At 45.6% G+C, this 17,976-nt stretch overlaps 1 protein-coding gene across 1 annotated transcript in view; it reads left to right on the top strand.

The window, feature by feature from the left end:
* Positions 1-17,753, top strand: part of LOC308079228 (actin nucleation-promoting factor WASL-like) — a gene marked incomplete at its 3' end in the record, with an annotated part of 39,513 nt that extends 21,760 nt beyond the window's left edge. Inside the window, exons 5-10 of the mRNA XM_080420604.1 lie at positions 325-430; positions 2,219-2,261; positions 4,656-4,809; positions 6,007-6,024; positions 15,654-15,964; positions 17,589-17,753. Coding sequence (XP_080276730.1) covers positions 325-430; positions 2,219-2,261; positions 4,656-4,809; positions 6,007-6,024; positions 15,654-15,964; positions 17,589-17,753 — 797 coding nt within the window. The remainder of the gene's footprint in view (positions 1-324; positions 431-2,218; positions 2,262-4,655; positions 4,810-6,006; positions 6,025-15,653; positions 15,965-17,588) is intronic.
* Between the last annotated feature and the right edge of the window lie 223 nt (positions 17,754-17,976).

Genomic DNA, 17,976 nt, shown 5'->3' with positions numbered 1-17,976 from the left:
TGATTAGATCAAATTGGCAACCCACCTGAAAATGTATTTTCAGTTTATTAAAGAGACTTGTTACTGAACAAACACTGTATAGCAATGATTGCCATCAGAATATAAAGCTTTAATATTTGAACAACAAACTTCGAGTTTTAACCCAAACATTTTAACTTGCAGCACCTTTAGGTACGAATTTGTCTGTCAAGCTATCAAAACAAACCATAACGTAAAATGCTGTATGGATGAAGTGCTCATGCTTGTACTCTTGGTACTGTAAGTGCATTGTTGGTACTTCAGTCCTAACTTTCTCACCGTCTCTCTCGCTCTCTCTCTGTCAAGGCCCTGCGTTGCCCATGGCGACCGTGGACATCAAGAACCCGGAGAAGGTAAAGACCAAGAAGAAGAAACAGACCCAGGCGGACATCGGAACGCCCAGCAGCTTCCAGTGAGTCACGCCACCGGAGAAAGAAAGAGCCAGACTCGTATATTGCCCTATTTTGGGCATGTCGTTAGAAACGTTCAAAAGTTTTCAAAAATAGCTGATCAACAAGCCCACAGCCTGTTATGAGCTTGTTTAGTTCCTTAAAGGAACTAAATAAGTGAATACTTTTAAATGACAGCAGGGTGTACATGTTGGCAAAATGTCCCTGGTAAAGAACCTTTTTAAGACACAAAATGTGACCTCGGTTTGATCTAATTTGACCCCAGGTTCCCCATTTGAGAAGACCTTTGCCATAAGGTGTGTGAAGTACAGGACTGCATGTACTGTACTTAAGCCCTATACTGTATTTCATTCTACAACAAATAGTGAAATTAGACGGTTTAAGTCTCAAGTGTGTATTAACCCATTAAGACCTGGAACGTATCTGTGTCACTTTAGATTTCTTTGGCTAGTGCCGCGCTACGAGCTTGTAGATCTGCTATTTTTGAAAAATCGTGATTTTTTTTATTTTATATTTTTTTATATTCTTTTTAGGATTTAGAATTTTTTTAGACGCGGACTCAGGTCTTAATGGGTTAAGTAAACCTTGCCGAGACATAGGGCAAGAGCCTATCTCCGTTTTCTTACACCCCCTAGACATGAGGCTAGCATGTCGCAGGGACTTACCCCCCAATCCAACCCTTGATGCCAAGCAGGGAGGCATTGGGTCCGATTTTTATAGTCTTTGGTATGACCTGGCCAGGGAATCTAACCCTGACCTCCCAATCTCTTTGGTGGACACTAAATCACCACGCAGCAGTGGAGATGGAGAATATGAACGGCGTGATCTGAATGTCTAAACTCAATAAACTCAACAGTAGAGTTCACCAGATTGCAAAATGTTCTATAGGTTACAGGCCCGGATACAGAAATGATGAACTGGGGGGGCATTAATAAATGCTGGGGGGGCGGCTTCCTCTGTGCCGCGCGAAGCTTCCTATTGTTCTTTTGGGCTTGTTTTCCTAGGCTTCTTTCTCTCGCAATATCTGGCAACACTGCCCATGGAAAATCAGGGCAGAGGATTATTTGAATTGTGCAATGATACATGATGGAATATGATTAAGGATTATTTTGATTATGGTAAGCTCACATTTCATATCATGACATAAATGTAACTTTCACAAAAAAATTCAAAATAAAAAAGAAATTTTGGGGGGGGGCAGTCAGGGCATTTGGGGGGGCATTGCCTAGATCCGGCCCTGATAGGTTAATCAGGTCACATACAGCCCTAGTGATCTAGTCTCCCACTGGTCCCATGTGCCGCTGATGAAACTGGACTGAGAGTTATAAATCCTCACAATCTGTTATTTTCATAATCTGTCACTGGAGTGGAATCGGTATAACAGCAAATGGAGTGTATTCATATACTGTATATTATATAATCTAGAAGTAAGTGGGTCGGAGTAGCTTATTGTCGGTATCAGCCCCTGAGAGATGGATTGCTGAGTCATTTCCCAGTACTTACTGCACGATTTAGTTACCCAAGCCATATGCTGAGTTGGCGGTGCCCGGGATTGAACCCAGAACCTTGAGGTCCAGAGGCGAGGTTTGCTCCACTGACTGAGCTACCCGGACACAAATATATATCTATATGGAATCAATCACACACACATACAATTATTGAGAGTTCTTGTGGCCGCTGGGCCTTTTGGAACTGTAATGTGATTAAGTCAAAGCTTCATTAGTGCATTCATCCCCATGGACTCTTACTTACCTCTCCATCTCCCTCTCTCTCCTTCTTTCCCTTTACAGGCCCATTGGACACGTAGGATGGGATCCTAACACAGGCTTTGATGTAAGTACACAATCAGTGTGTGTGTGTGTGTGTGTGTGTGTGTGTGTGTGTGTGTGTGTGTGTGTGTGTGTGTGTGTGAGTGAGAGTGTTAATGTGTCTGTATATTTACATGTTTGACTGTATGTTGACACACATGCTTAGTGCCCCTCATCTCCATTCGCCCTTGGTTGTTCTTTCAGTCAGTCAGACACAGTGACAATCAGATATCAGTCCTTGAAACATATTGCATGTTCGAATATGAACTCCGATATAGTATGAGCCTGCGTCAGCGTAAGTCTTCGGCCCGGGGGTGCGGATACATCAGCAGAGGACACTGTTTCTGTCCCTTTAATCCACCGACTGACTCCCAAGAAAACAAATGAATAAACAAACGGTCTTAACGATGTGATGTGAGATGATGAGGTCACACTGACCATACAGCTCGTCTCAACTTTGCTGAAGAGAGATGACCGACTGACAAATCATTTACCAACTGTGCGTGATTCATGATTTATGAATCATTCAGCGTTTTTGTCCCTGTCGGGCAGAAACCTTGTATCTCATTCTTTTTTACTTTCATTAGTGGCACTACTTCGTCATTGTTAGCTTAAACATCTGCGATTTTCCGCTGTTTTAAAAAAATAAATAAAGTGAAAGTGTTTTAGTCTGTCTGTGGGTTTTAGAAATATTTAACCAATGAAAAGTGGCCATATAAGGTCTAAGCCTGACAGCAACGGTATGTTATGCAGTGTGTGTGTGTGTGTGTGTGTGTGTGCGTGCGCGCAGACATTTCTGTCACACGCTTGCTCCTCAGAGCTTCAGGCTACAGCGGAGTGACGGATGCATACTGTAGATCAGAACATGATAGCTCAGAATAGTTGTATATATATTGAATACTTTAAATTCAAGCAGAGGATGTTGTGTTTGTCAGAAGCTGATCTCACCAACCCTTAGGCTGCTGCAAAACTACAGATGAATCACTGAATGCATTACTTGCTGCATTACACCGTTCTCACGAGAAATATTTGGAAACATCTGCAGTAGCTACTGCATGAGGGAAGAATTCTACAATGACATCCTTTATAATCTAGACTATCGAGACATGGGAGTGCATCAGAATAAAAGCCTGGTCAGTCATTTGATCTATGGCTAAGGGATTTAAAAGTATTTACAGGACTGTGAATATGAAAGTATTATTATTATTCCAAATGATGAACCAGAGTTCTGGGGAGTAATGTTCTCACTAAGCCCCATTTAGCCAACATTTTTTTTGTGCTGATTACTTTTATTTGAATGAGAAATACTTCCTGCGTCCTCTTTGGACACACAACAGCATATGGTGTAAATAATAAATTGCATCTACTGTATGTTAACGAGTCCTTCATTAGACCCCTGCTGGTAGTTGAAATGTTCCACCAGCAGAAGGCAGTATAAGAGCTTGCTAATGTACAGCCTATGAGGGAGTTTGTTTGAGCCTGTTTTCAGTCAGCTGCTAAACATCTTTTAATGGGGTTCTGTACACCAGAGGGTACAACATGTAAAGACAACCTGCTCAATGAGTGAAGCTTCTTTAATATGTATAAGACAAAGGGGCACGGTGGCGCAGTCGGTAGCGCTGTCCTCTCACAGCTAGAAGGTCCTGGGTTCGATTCCCGCCGGGGACGCTGTGGGCGCTGGGGGCGTGTCTTCTCCTCCGCGTCATCAGCGCCCATACCCTAGGTGGGGTTGGTGAAAGGGCCTACTCTGTGTGGAGTTTGCATGTTCTCCCCGTGTCTCCTGGGGTAGTTAATACCCTCACAAAAACATGTAGTAATCCTGGTCGCTATACCGCCTCCCCCTGGTCAGCCGGGGCGCCTGATGGAGGGGAAGGGTACTGGTTGGAATAACGTGTTCCTTCCACGCGCTACGTCCTACCGGGGAAACTCTCCCCTGTCAGGTGACAAGAAGGTCAGCTGGCTCTCATGTAGTGAAGGAAGCATGAGCTCGGCCCTGGCCTCCCTGGCTGTGGGGGACTGGTGTAGCGCTGGTGTAGGGCTGGTGTAGCGCCCAGGATCACTTAGGAAATTGGCACCGGGTGAAAAAAATGGGTTACAAAAATCGCGGGATAAAAATGTATTTAAAAAATATATATATGTATAAGATATATAAAAGGTCGATGCTGTTCAGAATGGATCTGCTCCCTTTCGAAACTTTCTGCCCCATCTTAACCTTGTGACCCTCCCAACACACCATAGCATAATGTCTTTAATGTATGTATTTCTCACAATTTTAAGTAGAAACCTTTTGGTTTGGTAACCTGACTGCATAAAACCAAAACCTGTAAACAGTAAATGTAAAATAGATTTGCATGTATATTGTGTTAATCAAACGTAAATGGGTTTTAAATTCAAGTCTTTAATCATCCCTCTCCTGCAGTTGAATAATTTGGATCCGGAGCTGAAGAACCTGTTTGACATGTGTGGCATCTCTGAAGCCCAGTTGAAGGACAAGGAGACGTCCAAGGTCATCTACGACTTCATCGAGAAGAAGGGAGGGGTAGAGGCCGTCAAGAACGAGCTACGGAGACAAGGTGAGCAGTGCAAGCATCTTGATTGATTGATTGATTGATTGATCAATGATCCCTGAGGGGATATTCTATGCCACTGGGTGTCCACGTTGGGTACAGGGATCAATACGGTTCCAAATGGACCCTTACAGGTCTGTAAACTCTTGAGAGTGTGCAAATGGAACCGAATGGAACCTTACGGGTCCATTCGGTTCCATTTGCACACTCTCAGAGTTCAAATGACACTGAGGATTGTATAGTGTAGATTGGGGTCCCCAAAGATTAAAGAGATGGGGGGGAAAAAAAGAGTTGTATCAGGAGACGGTCTGTGGCCTAATGCATATCAGACTGGGGGTCCTTGGAATTAAAAAGGTTGAGAATCTTATGGACCACAATGAAAACAAGCCCCTTTTTGTCGTTTTAGCATTACCTTTGACTGTACTTCCTGGACTGTTAAAAAAGAATCGTGCTAGAAGATATGAATGCAGTTCAGTAATACCTTCCTATTGTTATTCCTAACCCAGGAAACCTCATGCTGATCTCCAAGCTTGTAGATCGACTTTTTTGTCTATTTTTAAAATATTTTGGCGATTGCCATCCCCTGGAACCCCACACACGCCCGAGTGTGTGTGTGTGTGTGTGTGTGTGTGTGTGTGTGTGTGTGTGCGTGTGTTTCCTGACGTTGCTCTCCTGAAATTGTTTTGGCTGGGTGCGTCCGCAGACTCCGCACTGACGGCGCAAATGAACTTCCTGTTTTCTTCCTAAGGGAATATGGGCAATATGGAATGCGTGGCTCTAACGACACTTTAGAAGTTCACAAACAATGCCCCGCCAGGACTCTGTGGGCCGGGCCGTACATAACGTCATCTCAGTCCCATGTTAATGCATTATGCAATCACGCCTTTCTAGTTCAAATCAACATATTGTCATTGTCCAGCAGAAAAGCCTATTTATATCACACATAGTTAGACTCCGGTGTTCAAGTGACTGCCCACCGTGAAACGGAACGTATTGTTGCTGTCAGTTGAAAACCCACAGACAGACTTAACCACTTTCAACCTGTGTGCAACCTTAAAGGTGGCAATGTTTTTAAAAGATTGCGAAAACAGCCAATCTACAAGCGAAAATAGCCAATCTACAAGCGTGTGCTTGCTTCTTGTTTTGCGACACTGTCATACTATGACAAAGTGTAATAATCCATGTTGCCATTGTGTCCCTCAGGCCCTCCCAGGTGGAGTGGTAGGTCTCTAATCTCTATGCATGGACCTGCTGTGATAGAGGTCACATCTTGACATGCACTTTGTATGTGTGTGAACTCTGTAATCATGTGTGATAAAGAATGATTATACAGTGTTATCTCTATAACTAGAGAGAAGTAGGCATTTCATTGGCATAACGCTAGATGTCCTTGCAGATGTGCTTGCAGCAGACACTCAAAGCAATGCACCTTAACTGAGATGACTGATCGTTTCTCACTGCAGACGTTAGTTAGGGCAAGGCTGCCTCCTATTGGTGTACTTGGAAACTGCATGGTATTGGCACCAGCAGTTTAAACCAGAATCTAGAATGGATGAATGTTGACTCTAGCATGGTGTGAGACACTTTGTGTGACCATCTGCATCTTTCACAGATTTCACAGTCAATTTACAGGGAAATAAATCACCTACAGTTGAATATTGTCTGTGAAGGCCTGGGTGTGAACTGTAAGTGTTGAATTATAATGAGTCTAAGAGTAAGGCTGAATATTGTCTTCCAGTTATTATTTTTCAACATGCCTGATGTGTGGGGGTTTGCAGTGAAAGACCAACAAGTATCCGAGAGTGACATTATGCCAACTAGGCCAGGGGTTCTCAAACTTTTTTTAATATACAAGGACTGGGATTGCCAAATGTTTTGGCAACCCCATACTTTACTTATTTATTCAGAATCAGAATCAGAATCAGTTTTATTGTCACATCACAGGTTTACAAGGTAAAAGAGTGGGTGAAATTCTTTTTTGTACATCGTTCCCATCGCAACGTTAGTTTCCATAGAAAGAAGAGGGGGGGGGGAGAAGAAGAGGGTGGGGGGTAAGTGGGAAGGAGATCAAAACAAGAGAGCAACAGAAGGCCAGACAAGTTATCTACATATTTACAAAAACCTGAGATAATAAAAACTAAAAAAAAACTAAACTAAGGTGCCTGAGCATAGCAGCAATGTATTGTATACTGTGCATGTTATACTTATACTGTGCATGATAGACAATGGACGTTAAGGTGCTTAGAGGAAAAGGAGCACAATAAAAAAAGACCAAAAAAAAAAGTCAGTGCGTTATACAAGGGATTAAGGTGCAAAAGGTCAGTGCGTGTCCACCTAGAGTGGACTGACCCTAGTATAATCCGCAAGTAGCTCCATGAGAGAGTGCAACAAAAAGTCATTTGTACCTGGTGTAGTCCACAGGTGTGTCCGAGGGGGGGCTAAAGTCCAAGTCATTGTCCCTGGTATAATCCACAGGTGTGTTCAGGAAGAGCCAGAAAAGAAAAGGCTGCTGAACAAGGCCTATGCCTCATCCAGGCTTATTCCCCATTCAGCATTCTGACAGCAGCCGGATTGAAACTACACCAATACCTGGTGGTGGAACTCTTGATACTGCGGTAGAGCCCCTTGCCCGGTCGCGGTCGTTGTAGGGGGTTGAACAGTCTGTGACTTGGGTGGTGCTTGTCCTTGATGATGCGCTTGGCTTTGAGCACGCACCGCTTTTTGTACAGTTCCTGGAGCGCTGGGAGCTCGATTCCCATTATCCGCTCTGCCGATCGCACTACTCGTTGTAGGCTGATCTTTTCTCGGGCAGTGCAGTTCCCGTACCAGGCCGTGACACAGCCTGTTAGGATGCCTTCGACAGAACTGTTGTAGTACAGCCTGAGGATGCGACGTCCTACTCCGAGCTTCTTCAGGCGGCGGAGCCAGTACAGTCGCTGCTGAGCCTTTTTCCTCACGTGTGTGGAGTGCGTCTCCCATTTGAGGTCCTCCTCGATGTGTACTCCGAGGAACTTGAACTCGCTGACCCTTTCCACTGCAGCACCGTCGATGAGGATGGGCGCATGGTCTCTCCGCGGCCTCCTGAAGTCCACGATCAGTTCTTTGGTCTTGTCGACGTTAAGAGAGAGGTTGTTCTCCCGGCACCAGCGTGCTAGTGATTTGATCTCCTCTCTGTAGTCAGACTCGTCGTTGTTGACGATTCGGCCTATCACTGTCGTGTCGTCCGCGTACTTTATGATGGTGTTGGAGACATGTGTGGCTATGCAGTCATACGTGTACAGGGAGTAGAGGAGGGGGCTCAGCACGCATCCCTGGGGTGCTCCGGTGTTGAGGGTCAGGGGGTCGGATGTGATGCTGCCCATTCTCACCACCTGATGTCGGTTGGACAAGAAGTCCTGTATCCAGTCGCACATGCTTGGGTGTAGCCCTAGGTCTCTGAGCTTTTTGTCAAGTATTGCTGGGACAATGGTGTTGAATGCTGAGCTGTAGTCCACGAACAGCATACGTACATATTTGTCCTTCAGCAGCTTGTTGTCCATGTGCGAGAGGACGGTGTGGAGAGCCATGGCAATAGCGTCGTCGGTGGATCTGTTTTTGCGGTATGCATACTGCCACGGATCCAGCGAGGCAGGTAGCGTGGAGCTGATGTATTCCCTCACCAGTTTCTCGAAACACTTGCTGACGATCGGGGTGAGAGCAACAGGTCTCCAGTCGTTCAGGCATGTCACTTTGGCCTTTTTGGGAATGGGCACAATGGTTGACATTTTGAACCCTGCAGGGACCACAGCCAGGGAGAGGGAGAGGTTAAAGATGTCAGCGAAGACACCCGCCAGCTGGTCTGCACATGTCTTAAGGACCCGGCCTGGAATCCCATCAGGTCCGGCTGCCTTGTGGATGTTGACCCGTGTGAAGGCTGTACGCACTTCTCTCTCCGAGATGGTTAGAGGGTTGTCCTCTGCTGGTGCTGCTGATGGCCCCGCTTGGCTGCCGCGGTTGGAGCTGATCTCAAACCGGCCGTAGAAAGTGTTCAGTTCGTTGGGGAGGCAGGCAGGCGGGTTCACCTCGCTTCTGGTTCTTGTTTTGCAGTCTGTCAAGGTGTGTACCGCCTGCCATGTGCTCCTGATGTCGCCATTGCTGAGTTTGTCTTGCATCTTTTTTGTGTAGGCCTTTTTCGCCTTCCTGATGGCGCTGTTTAGGGCCGCGCGCGTCGTGTTGCGCGTTTCCACGTCGCCAGATTTGAAACCAGCATCCCGTTCATGCAGATGTGCACGTACTCCGCTGTCCATCCATGGTTTCTGATTGGGATAGATCCGAACTGTCTTTTTTGGGACTATGTCATCTATGCACTTACTGATAAAGCCAGTGACTGAGTCTGAGAGTTCGTTGATGTTATTCCCAGCGGCGTTCTTAAACATCCCCCAGTCAGTCTGGTAGAAGCAGGATTGTAGCATAGCGTCTGTGTCCTCAGACCAGATTCGGATTTCCTTCTCAACGACCGGCTCCCTTTTTAGCCTCTGTTTGTAGGCAGGTAGCAGCTGGATGGCGTCGTGGTCAGAGCTTCCTAGCGGTGGGCGTCGGAGGGCTTTGTATCCATCCTTGAAGGGCGTGTAGCAGTGGTCAAGAATATTGTCACCACGGGTACTGCAGGCGACATGCTGGTGGAATTTGGGAAAGACCTTTTTTAAGTCTGTCCGGTTGAAGTCGCCTAGGCAGATGACTGCGCAGTCCGGGTGGCGATTTTCTTGTGCACTGATCGCCTGGTGTAATTCCCTCATAGCTGTGTCCTTATTAGCTCCAGGATGAATGTAAACAACGGCTACAATCACAATGCTGAAGTCGCGTGGTAGGTAGAAAGGACGGCAGGCTATGATTAAAAGTTCAAGGTCTGGTGAGCAGTGACTATCTAGGATTTTAACATCTTTGCACCAGTTGTTGTTGATCAAGGCACAAACTCCCCCCCCACGTTGCTTACCGCTTAGTACAGTGTCTCTGTCTTTTCTATACACGGTGAAACCAGGGGGAGTGATGGAAGAATCAGATGCTAACTCCGTTAGCCACGTCTCTGTTAGCACAACAATACAATTGCTCCTCGTCTCTGCGTTGTAGTGTATTTATTGTGTATTTCAAGGATGAAATAAAGCATGCATTGGTTCCCAGCCAGCACGCCCACGTGGGTCCCATATGGGTTCAAGGTGGGCTACACCATATGGGCCCCATGTCGGCATGTCAGCGGGATCCACTTGGGTCCCATCTGGGATGCCCATGTGGGCCTTACGTGGGTACTACCTGGGCCCCACATGGGCCCCATGTGGGCTTTTAGGTGGGTTCTACCTGGGCCCCACGTGGGCCCCATGTGGGCTTTAGGTGGGTACTACCTGGGCCCCACATGGGCCCCATGTGGGCTTTAGGTGGGTTCTACCTGGGCCCCACATGGGCCCCATGTGGGCTTTAGGTGGGTACTACCTGGGCCCCACATGGGCCCCATGTGGGCTTTAGGTGGGTTCTACCTGGGCCCCACATGGGCCCCATGTGGGCTTTAGGTGGGTACTACCTGGGCCCCATGTGGGCTTTAGGTGGGTACTACCTGGGTCCCACATGGGCCCCATGTGGGCTTTAGGTGGGTTCCACCGGGGCCCTAGGTGGGTCCCATATGGTTTCAAGGTGGGCTAAACCATATGGGCCCCATGTCGGCATGTCAGCGGGGTCCACTTGGGTCCCATCTGGGATGCCCATGTGGGCCTTACGTGGGTACTACCTGGGCCCCACGTGGGCTCCATGTGGGCTTTTAGGTGGGTTCTACCTGGGCCCCACATGGGCCCCATGTGGGCTTTAGGTGGGTTCTACCTGGGCCCCAGGTGGGCGCCAACTAGGCAAGTCTATGTGGGACCGAGGTGGGTCCCAACTGGGATGCCCATGTGGGCTTTAGGTGGGTTCTACCTGGGCCCCAGGTGGGCCCCAACTAGGCAAGTCTATATGGGACAGAGGTGGGTCCTAACTGGGTTTGTTTGTGCAATGGTTCCTTTGATTTCCAACGTGGGTCCTAATAAGATTTAAATATAAATAAAATAGATTAAGCAGCAAACATGAACCGTGTTAATTCTTGTAAACACACCTAAAATAAAAATTGGGTATAACATTTTACACGTCTTCAGTTTTACCAGGATGAAAATAGACAATATATATTTTAAAAAATTTATTAAAAACAATATTACAAGATAATGAAAATACAATGAAAATACAAATGGAAATAAATATAGCAGTAGTGTAAAGGTGCAGGAAGAGAAGGCACACACATTACACATGCAAGTGTACATACAGTATATACATAAAATCACAAAAATGCAACATAATATTCTGACAATGCTCCACAGAGACTATTAACAGAAACAAAATATAAGAATAAAAATGGTGTATAAGAGGTGCATCAAAAACTTCAATTGTCCATGTAACAGGGCAGAGGGATTCTGAGATCCAGTTTCATGTTGCAGATGAATCTGGGCCCTATGTGTACGTGGGTGTCTCTTGAGCCTTTCTGTTTAAATCCCCAGTGACAGAACCAACCAAGTATTGTGCTGCTAAGGGGAGAGAAAGAGAGACAGAGATTTTGTCTACTGGGGTGGTGCATCATCCAGTTGTGGAAGCTGTCTCTGAGCTCAAACTCTGTTTCCACCTCTATCACGAGCCCCAGTGAACCACTTGGAGAGAGCCTTCTTCTGCATCCTTGTGTTCTTCAGTCCTCCTAATAGAAATGACAAGAAGCCAACTGTTAGAAATTATAGAATTATGAAACTTTCCATTACTGTATATACTGGTATACATCAAATGTGTTGCCAAATTACATTTAAAGTTAGACAGATAAAGGAAAATTAATCACACACACACACACACACACACACACACACACACACACACACACACACACACACACACACACACACACACACGCACACACACACACAATGATTCACCAAGACGAGCAGGAAGAATGCCCAAACTGAGCAGCATAAAACAGCATGAAAATAAAGTTTAGCTTGAGAACAGAGTAATGCACAATCTACTACTTAAAGAGATCAGTACTGCATTTAAATATTTACTTACTTAGTTATGAAAGCAGAAATCCATCACAAGGCAATCCTCCTCTCTGCTTTGCTCCTTGAGTCCTTTGTCAGTTTAAATTTGAATTTAGTGGACAAACAGAGGGGGCCTTTAGGACCCAAAGCAAGCAGGACCTTTAGCTGTCCTTAGAAATGCCTGAGCAAATAAACAATAAATAAATAACAATAAAATATTAACTGAAAACTAAATACAATGGCCTTGCCTGTCTTAAGTAAAGTGTGTAATACTGCATTAAAGCAAACATCACCAGCCTTTATAAACATAACCTGTGCGGATGTAAACATTCGGCTTTCTAAATGAACACCCGAGCTCTCTCTCTCTCTCTCTCTCTCTCTCTCTCTCTCTCTCTCTCTCTCTCACACACACACACACACACACACACACACACACACACACACACACACACACACACACACACACACACACACACACACACACACACACACACCCCTCTGTTTAACACAATGCTGTACCCCCTCCAACTGCACTTCTTGTTTTCATTATGTTTAAAAAAAAGACTCTGTCTTTCTAAAAGGAAGATATGTGTGTCCCCACTGCTGCCTAAGCCAAGAAACAAGGCTTTACAAAAAATATAACTAACTGAAACAGGATTGTGTATTTTCAAAGTTAACTAAAACAATCTATCTGAAAAAGAGCTTGTAGATCGGCTATTTTAAAAAAAACGTTTCTGACTAATCCATATTACAATAAAAAATTAAAACTAAACTTTAAAGAAATAAATAAACTAAACCACCCACCCCTCCAAACCCAGACTAGTCTGGCATGCCTTGAAGTGATAATTTGAATACCCATTGTTCCATTGTTGCTATCTGTGTGTGACCCCCACAGGGTCACACTCAGATAGGGCCATTAACAGGCAGTCAGGGGGAGGGGATTTAGTCTGGACTTGAACTGGAGAATACAAATGTAGTTTGACTTGAAGCAGCACATGTAACTGAAATAAAGCAGAAAGCTCTGAATCCACAAGCTTATGAACAAATTGTATTATCATTGCTCCCTATCACAAACGACACATTTATACTTGCTAAAATCTAAGAAAAAGTGAGTTGGGCTTTAACCACTTAAACCCTTAGTAAACTTGTACTTGGTCTGCTCTTTTTCCCCTCTCTACACCAAACCTCTTTGCCAAAAATAGCCGATCTACAAGCTTGAGCTTGTAGATTGGTTTATTAGCCAGGGATCCTTTAAATGGTTACCAGTTAAACGGTTAACAGTTAAACAGTTAACCTGCCATGGCCATCTCTAATAAATAAAAACAAATACTTAAATACTTAAAAATACAATGTAATGTCCAATCTGTATGGTAGAGTATGTTCATACAATATAATGTATACTATATATATAATTGGGGTGGTTGCATTTAGTCTCCCTGCTCTTCTATTGAGACATTTCGATTGTGTCAGAGGTCATGTCTCACCTAGACACAGGATCTGACACAAATTCTGACCTGATGGTCAAGATTGAAATCATCCCCTGAGCAGACAAGCTCTATCTTAATGGTAAAATATGTCAGCATTTGTGCAGGAAACTGGGTTAAAATCTGGGGTAAAAGAGGAAGATATAGTACAACTTAAAATGGGGTTGAATAGTTTGTCCGTCTTTGTGAGCTTGTAGATTGGCTGTTTTTGGCATTAGTGTTTAGTTTGGCAGTGGTAAAACAAAAAACAAAAACAAATCTGTTTACACATTATACGATTTATAGTGAGTGATTGAGTGCGCGTGTGTGTGTGTGTGTGTGTGTGTGTGTTCCAACCCATGCCCAGTTAGCCCATATGTACATGTCAGTTAGCCAGCAGTTAACCAGTCACACCACGTGGGAATCACATGGGCTTCCCCGCTTCCAACCCATACCGGTTAGCCCACATGCAGACCACGCAGGAACCACGTGGGCTTGCCCGCTTCCAACCCATGCCGGTTAGCCCACATGCAGCCCACGCGTGAACCACGTGGGCTTGCCCGCTTCCAACCCATGCCGGTTAGCCCACATGCAGCCCACGCGGGAACCACGTGGGCTTGCCCGCTTCCAACCCATACCGGTTAGCCCACATGCAGCCCACGCGGGAACCACGTAGGCTTGCCCGCTTCCAACCCATGCCGGTTAGCCCACATACAGCCCACGCGGGAACCACGTGGGCTTGCCCGCTTCCAACCCACGCCCAGTTAGCCCACATGCAGCCCACGCGGGAACCACGTGGGCTTGCCCGCTTCCAACCCATGCCGGTTAGCCCATATGCAGCCCACGCGGGAACCACGTGGGATTGCCCTCTTCCAACCCATGCCGGTTAGCCCACATGCAGCCCACGCGGGAACCACGTGGGCTTGCCCTCTTCCAACCCATGCCGGTTAGCCCACATGCAGCCCACGCAGGAACCACGTGGGCTTGCCCGCTTCCAACCCATGCCGGTTAGCCCACATGCAGCCCACGCGGGAACCACGTGGGCTTGCCCGCTTCCAACCCATGCCGGTTAGCCCACATGCAGCCCATGCGGGAACCACGTGGGCTTGCCCGCTTCCAACCCACGCCCAGTTAGCCCACATGCAGCCCACGCGGGAACCACGTGGGCTTGCCCGCTTCCAACCCATGCCAGTTAGCCCACATGCAGACCACGCGGGAACCACGTGGGCTTGCCCGCTTCCAACCCATGCCGGTTAGCCCACATGCAGCCCACGCGGGAACCACGTGGGCTTGCCCGCTTCCAACCCACGCCCAGTTAGCCCACATGCAGCCCACGCGGGAACCACGTGGGCTTGCCCGCTTCCAACCCATGCCCAGTTAGCCCACATGCAGCCCACGCGGGAACCACGTGGGCTTGCCCGCTTCCAACCCATGCCCAGTTAGCCCACATGCAGCCCACGCGGGAACCACGTGGGCTTGCCCGCTTCCAACCCACGCCCAGTTAGCCCATATGCAGCCCACGCGGGAACCACGTGTGCTTGCCCGCTTCCAACCCACGCCCAGTTAGCCCACATGCAGCCCACCTGGGACCCTCATAATTTGCCCAGTTCAAGCCCATGCCCACTTGGTACCCAAGTAGCCCGCATTGGGCCCATATGGGTCCCACGTGGGCGTGCTGGCTGGGTTGCCTTGAATAGGAATATTAATTAGAAATTACATTTATAACACTGATCCCTGCTGATTTTGTCTTTTCAGCATAGTTTAAAAAGCTACAGAAAACTGTTTTCTGTACACATTCCTAAATGGAAGCTTACAGTAAAATATCGTGCAAAGGTTCATTTTCTTCCGTAATATAATTCAAAAAGTGAAACTTTCATATAATCTCGATTCATTGTGCTTTAAGTTAAATATTTAAAACCTTTTTTTGTTTTAATCTTGATGATTATGGCATACAGCTCATGAAAATAAAAAATCCAGAATATATGAAAGTTTCACTTTTTGAATTATATTACGGAAAAAAAAAACTTTTCCACGACAATTGTTTTTTGTTGAGAATTATCTGTATAGCCTATATCTGTTGCCTTAATAAAAAAAATAAAAAAAATAATGAAATAAAAAACAAAGAAAATGCATTCTTAGGCTATGGTTTTTAAAAACAAATGAAACGGACTTAATGGGAAAGATATATATTTTTTTTGGTCAATGTGCGACCCCACTTGGGGTCCTGACCCATAGATTGAGAACCTCTGAACTAGACATACTGTAGGTAGTACTTAAAACATTTTTAACAGTCATTTCTCTCTCTCTCCCTTTCCAGCCCCACCACCCCCGCCCTCCAGAGGAGGCCCGCCTCCCCCGCCCCCCCACCACGGCTCGGCCCCTCCCCCTCCTCCCCCCGCCCACGGCGGCCGGGGTGCCCCGCCCCCACCGGGACCCCCCGCCATGGTGTCGGAATCGGGCGGCGGCGGCGGCGGCGGGGAGGGTAAGGGTGCGGCCGGTGCGCTGCTGAGTCAGATCAGAGATCTGGAGCTCAAGAGGGTGGAGCAGAAGGAGAGGCCCACCTCCACCTCCGGCGGTGGACGGGACGCGCTCCTGGACCAGATTAGACAAGGCATCCAACTCAAGCCTGTAAGTACTGGAGCACCACCTATAATATACAATCATTCAATCAAATCCGTTTAACCTTCTGTATCTATAACTTCAATGCTGAATTGACACCGTGGCCTCAATTAATTTATGCACTGGAACTTCACCTGAATCCATTATCATCATATTGAATTTTTTTACCAAAACTCTCGATAGCGTTACAATATACTATCATATTGTGATATACAGTATATGTCGAAAATGTACAAGCTCATATATTGTGAGGTTGTAGATGGACTGTTTTTGATAATTGTCAAAATAAACAGAATATATATATTTTTTTTTAAATAGGCTTTAAATGATTTAAACCAGTAAATAATCGATATAATATTGATATATTGTCCCAGCCGTTTACCCAGCTCTTACTGAAATTAAGAAACGTTCAGACAGCGGGCGATTAGTCACCGCCGTCTCCATCGTCTAGTGATGACAATGTTCGGGGAAGACGTTGTCATCACGGCAAGCACCAACACATAAACACTTTTTATTGGCCCCTACCAGATAATACAGCTTTTTGAAGCTTGCTGCTCCCACGCCCAATTTAAGCAAATGAATTATTAAAGTTAACATCTGGTAACAGTGAAGAAATGTCACCATAGGACTGTGATACCAGTAAAAATGAACTGTACGCCGTAAATGTCTTTCCATGAGAATATTGCCACTGATGTCACAGTGTAAAATAGAACATTTAGAAATGTGTTCTCAGAGTTAAATTGACATTGAGAATTTTACATGTGTACATTGGGGTCGTAGCCTACTAGGGCGGGGCGATAGGACTTCATATCAATACCACAATTATTTCAAACTTGTGGCTTGATCACGATTAATGAATGATTATTAAAGTGAAAATAGCAGATCTACAAGCTCACAATGCATCGCAATGTGCTTGTAGATCTGCTATTTTCGCCACCTTATCAGACTAATCGATTTAGTCAATTAGAAAAAATCTATATGAATTTTCTTGTGTTCATTTGTTTATTTAAGGAAAACAATGTAAACAAAAAAAACCTGCTTCTCCACTAATTGATTAAGCTACATGATCAACATTAAGTTGATTATTGGTTCTGAATGTCGGTTTCGATATATGTTTGGTTGATTGCCCACCCCTAGCCCAGAGATCTATTTTTGGTTATCAAATGGGGGTCTGTGGGCAACTAAAGCTCTTCTATGTCACACTTGCCACCGACAGAAGCATATCGTGAAAAATGGAAACTGTGCAATTAATGAATGAGGAGCTTTTCTCTGAGTTGAAGCGCTTTTGTTTCATTGGAGTTTATTCCTTGTTGATGTTAGAGAACTTCCCTTGAGAAGTCACTGGTTCTCAGGCACCCTCTGGAACCAACTCAAGGACCCCAGCAAAATGAGTTAATATAGCATCAAAATGAATCTGTTTAAACACTTGAGCTTGTAGATCAGCTATTTTCAAAAAGCATTGGACATTTTAAAAATATTTTTGGAACATTTGAACCCTAACACAAATCTTGTATGGGGGTCCCTGGCACAAAATATTTACAGATGGTGGTCCGTGACCAAATCCATATACATTTTGGGACATGAAAAGGTTTGAGAAACCCTGTGCTAACTGATGTGCTCTGGTGTCCTCCAGAAAGTGGAGGGAGAGTCCTCTCCCGCCAACGCGGCTCCGTCAGCGGGCATCGTAGGAGCATTGATGGAACTTTGGATGGAACTATTATCGTCTGCCGACAAGATCCGCAAACAGGCCGAGGAAAATTTGGAGAAGGAAGAGGACGAGTTGGATCTGGACTTTTAGAGACAAATACATACAGAGATTAACTAAGTATAACTAAGTATAACCAGGTTATAAAAGGTTATAACAGGCGCGGTGAACTTTAGTGCTTTATTGCTATGAAGTAAACAGTTGTCTTGCAGTATAATGAGTGCATACATGGATTTTAGCATGGGTAGCTGTGCCAACCAATAACCATGGCATCACTATTGCCATTCTCTATCCATTGACCTGATTGGTTTATACT

This window comes from Gymnoscopelus braueri, assembly GCF_963280865.1.
Source record: "Gymnoscopelus braueri genome assembly, chromosome: 23".
NCBI classification, from domain to species: domain Eukaryota; kingdom Metazoa; phylum Chordata; class Actinopteri; order Myctophiformes; family Myctophidae; genus Gymnoscopelus; species Gymnoscopelus braueri.
The sequence above is the reverse complement of the archived record's forward strand: the minus strand, read 5'-3'. Positions and strand labels throughout refer to the sequence as shown.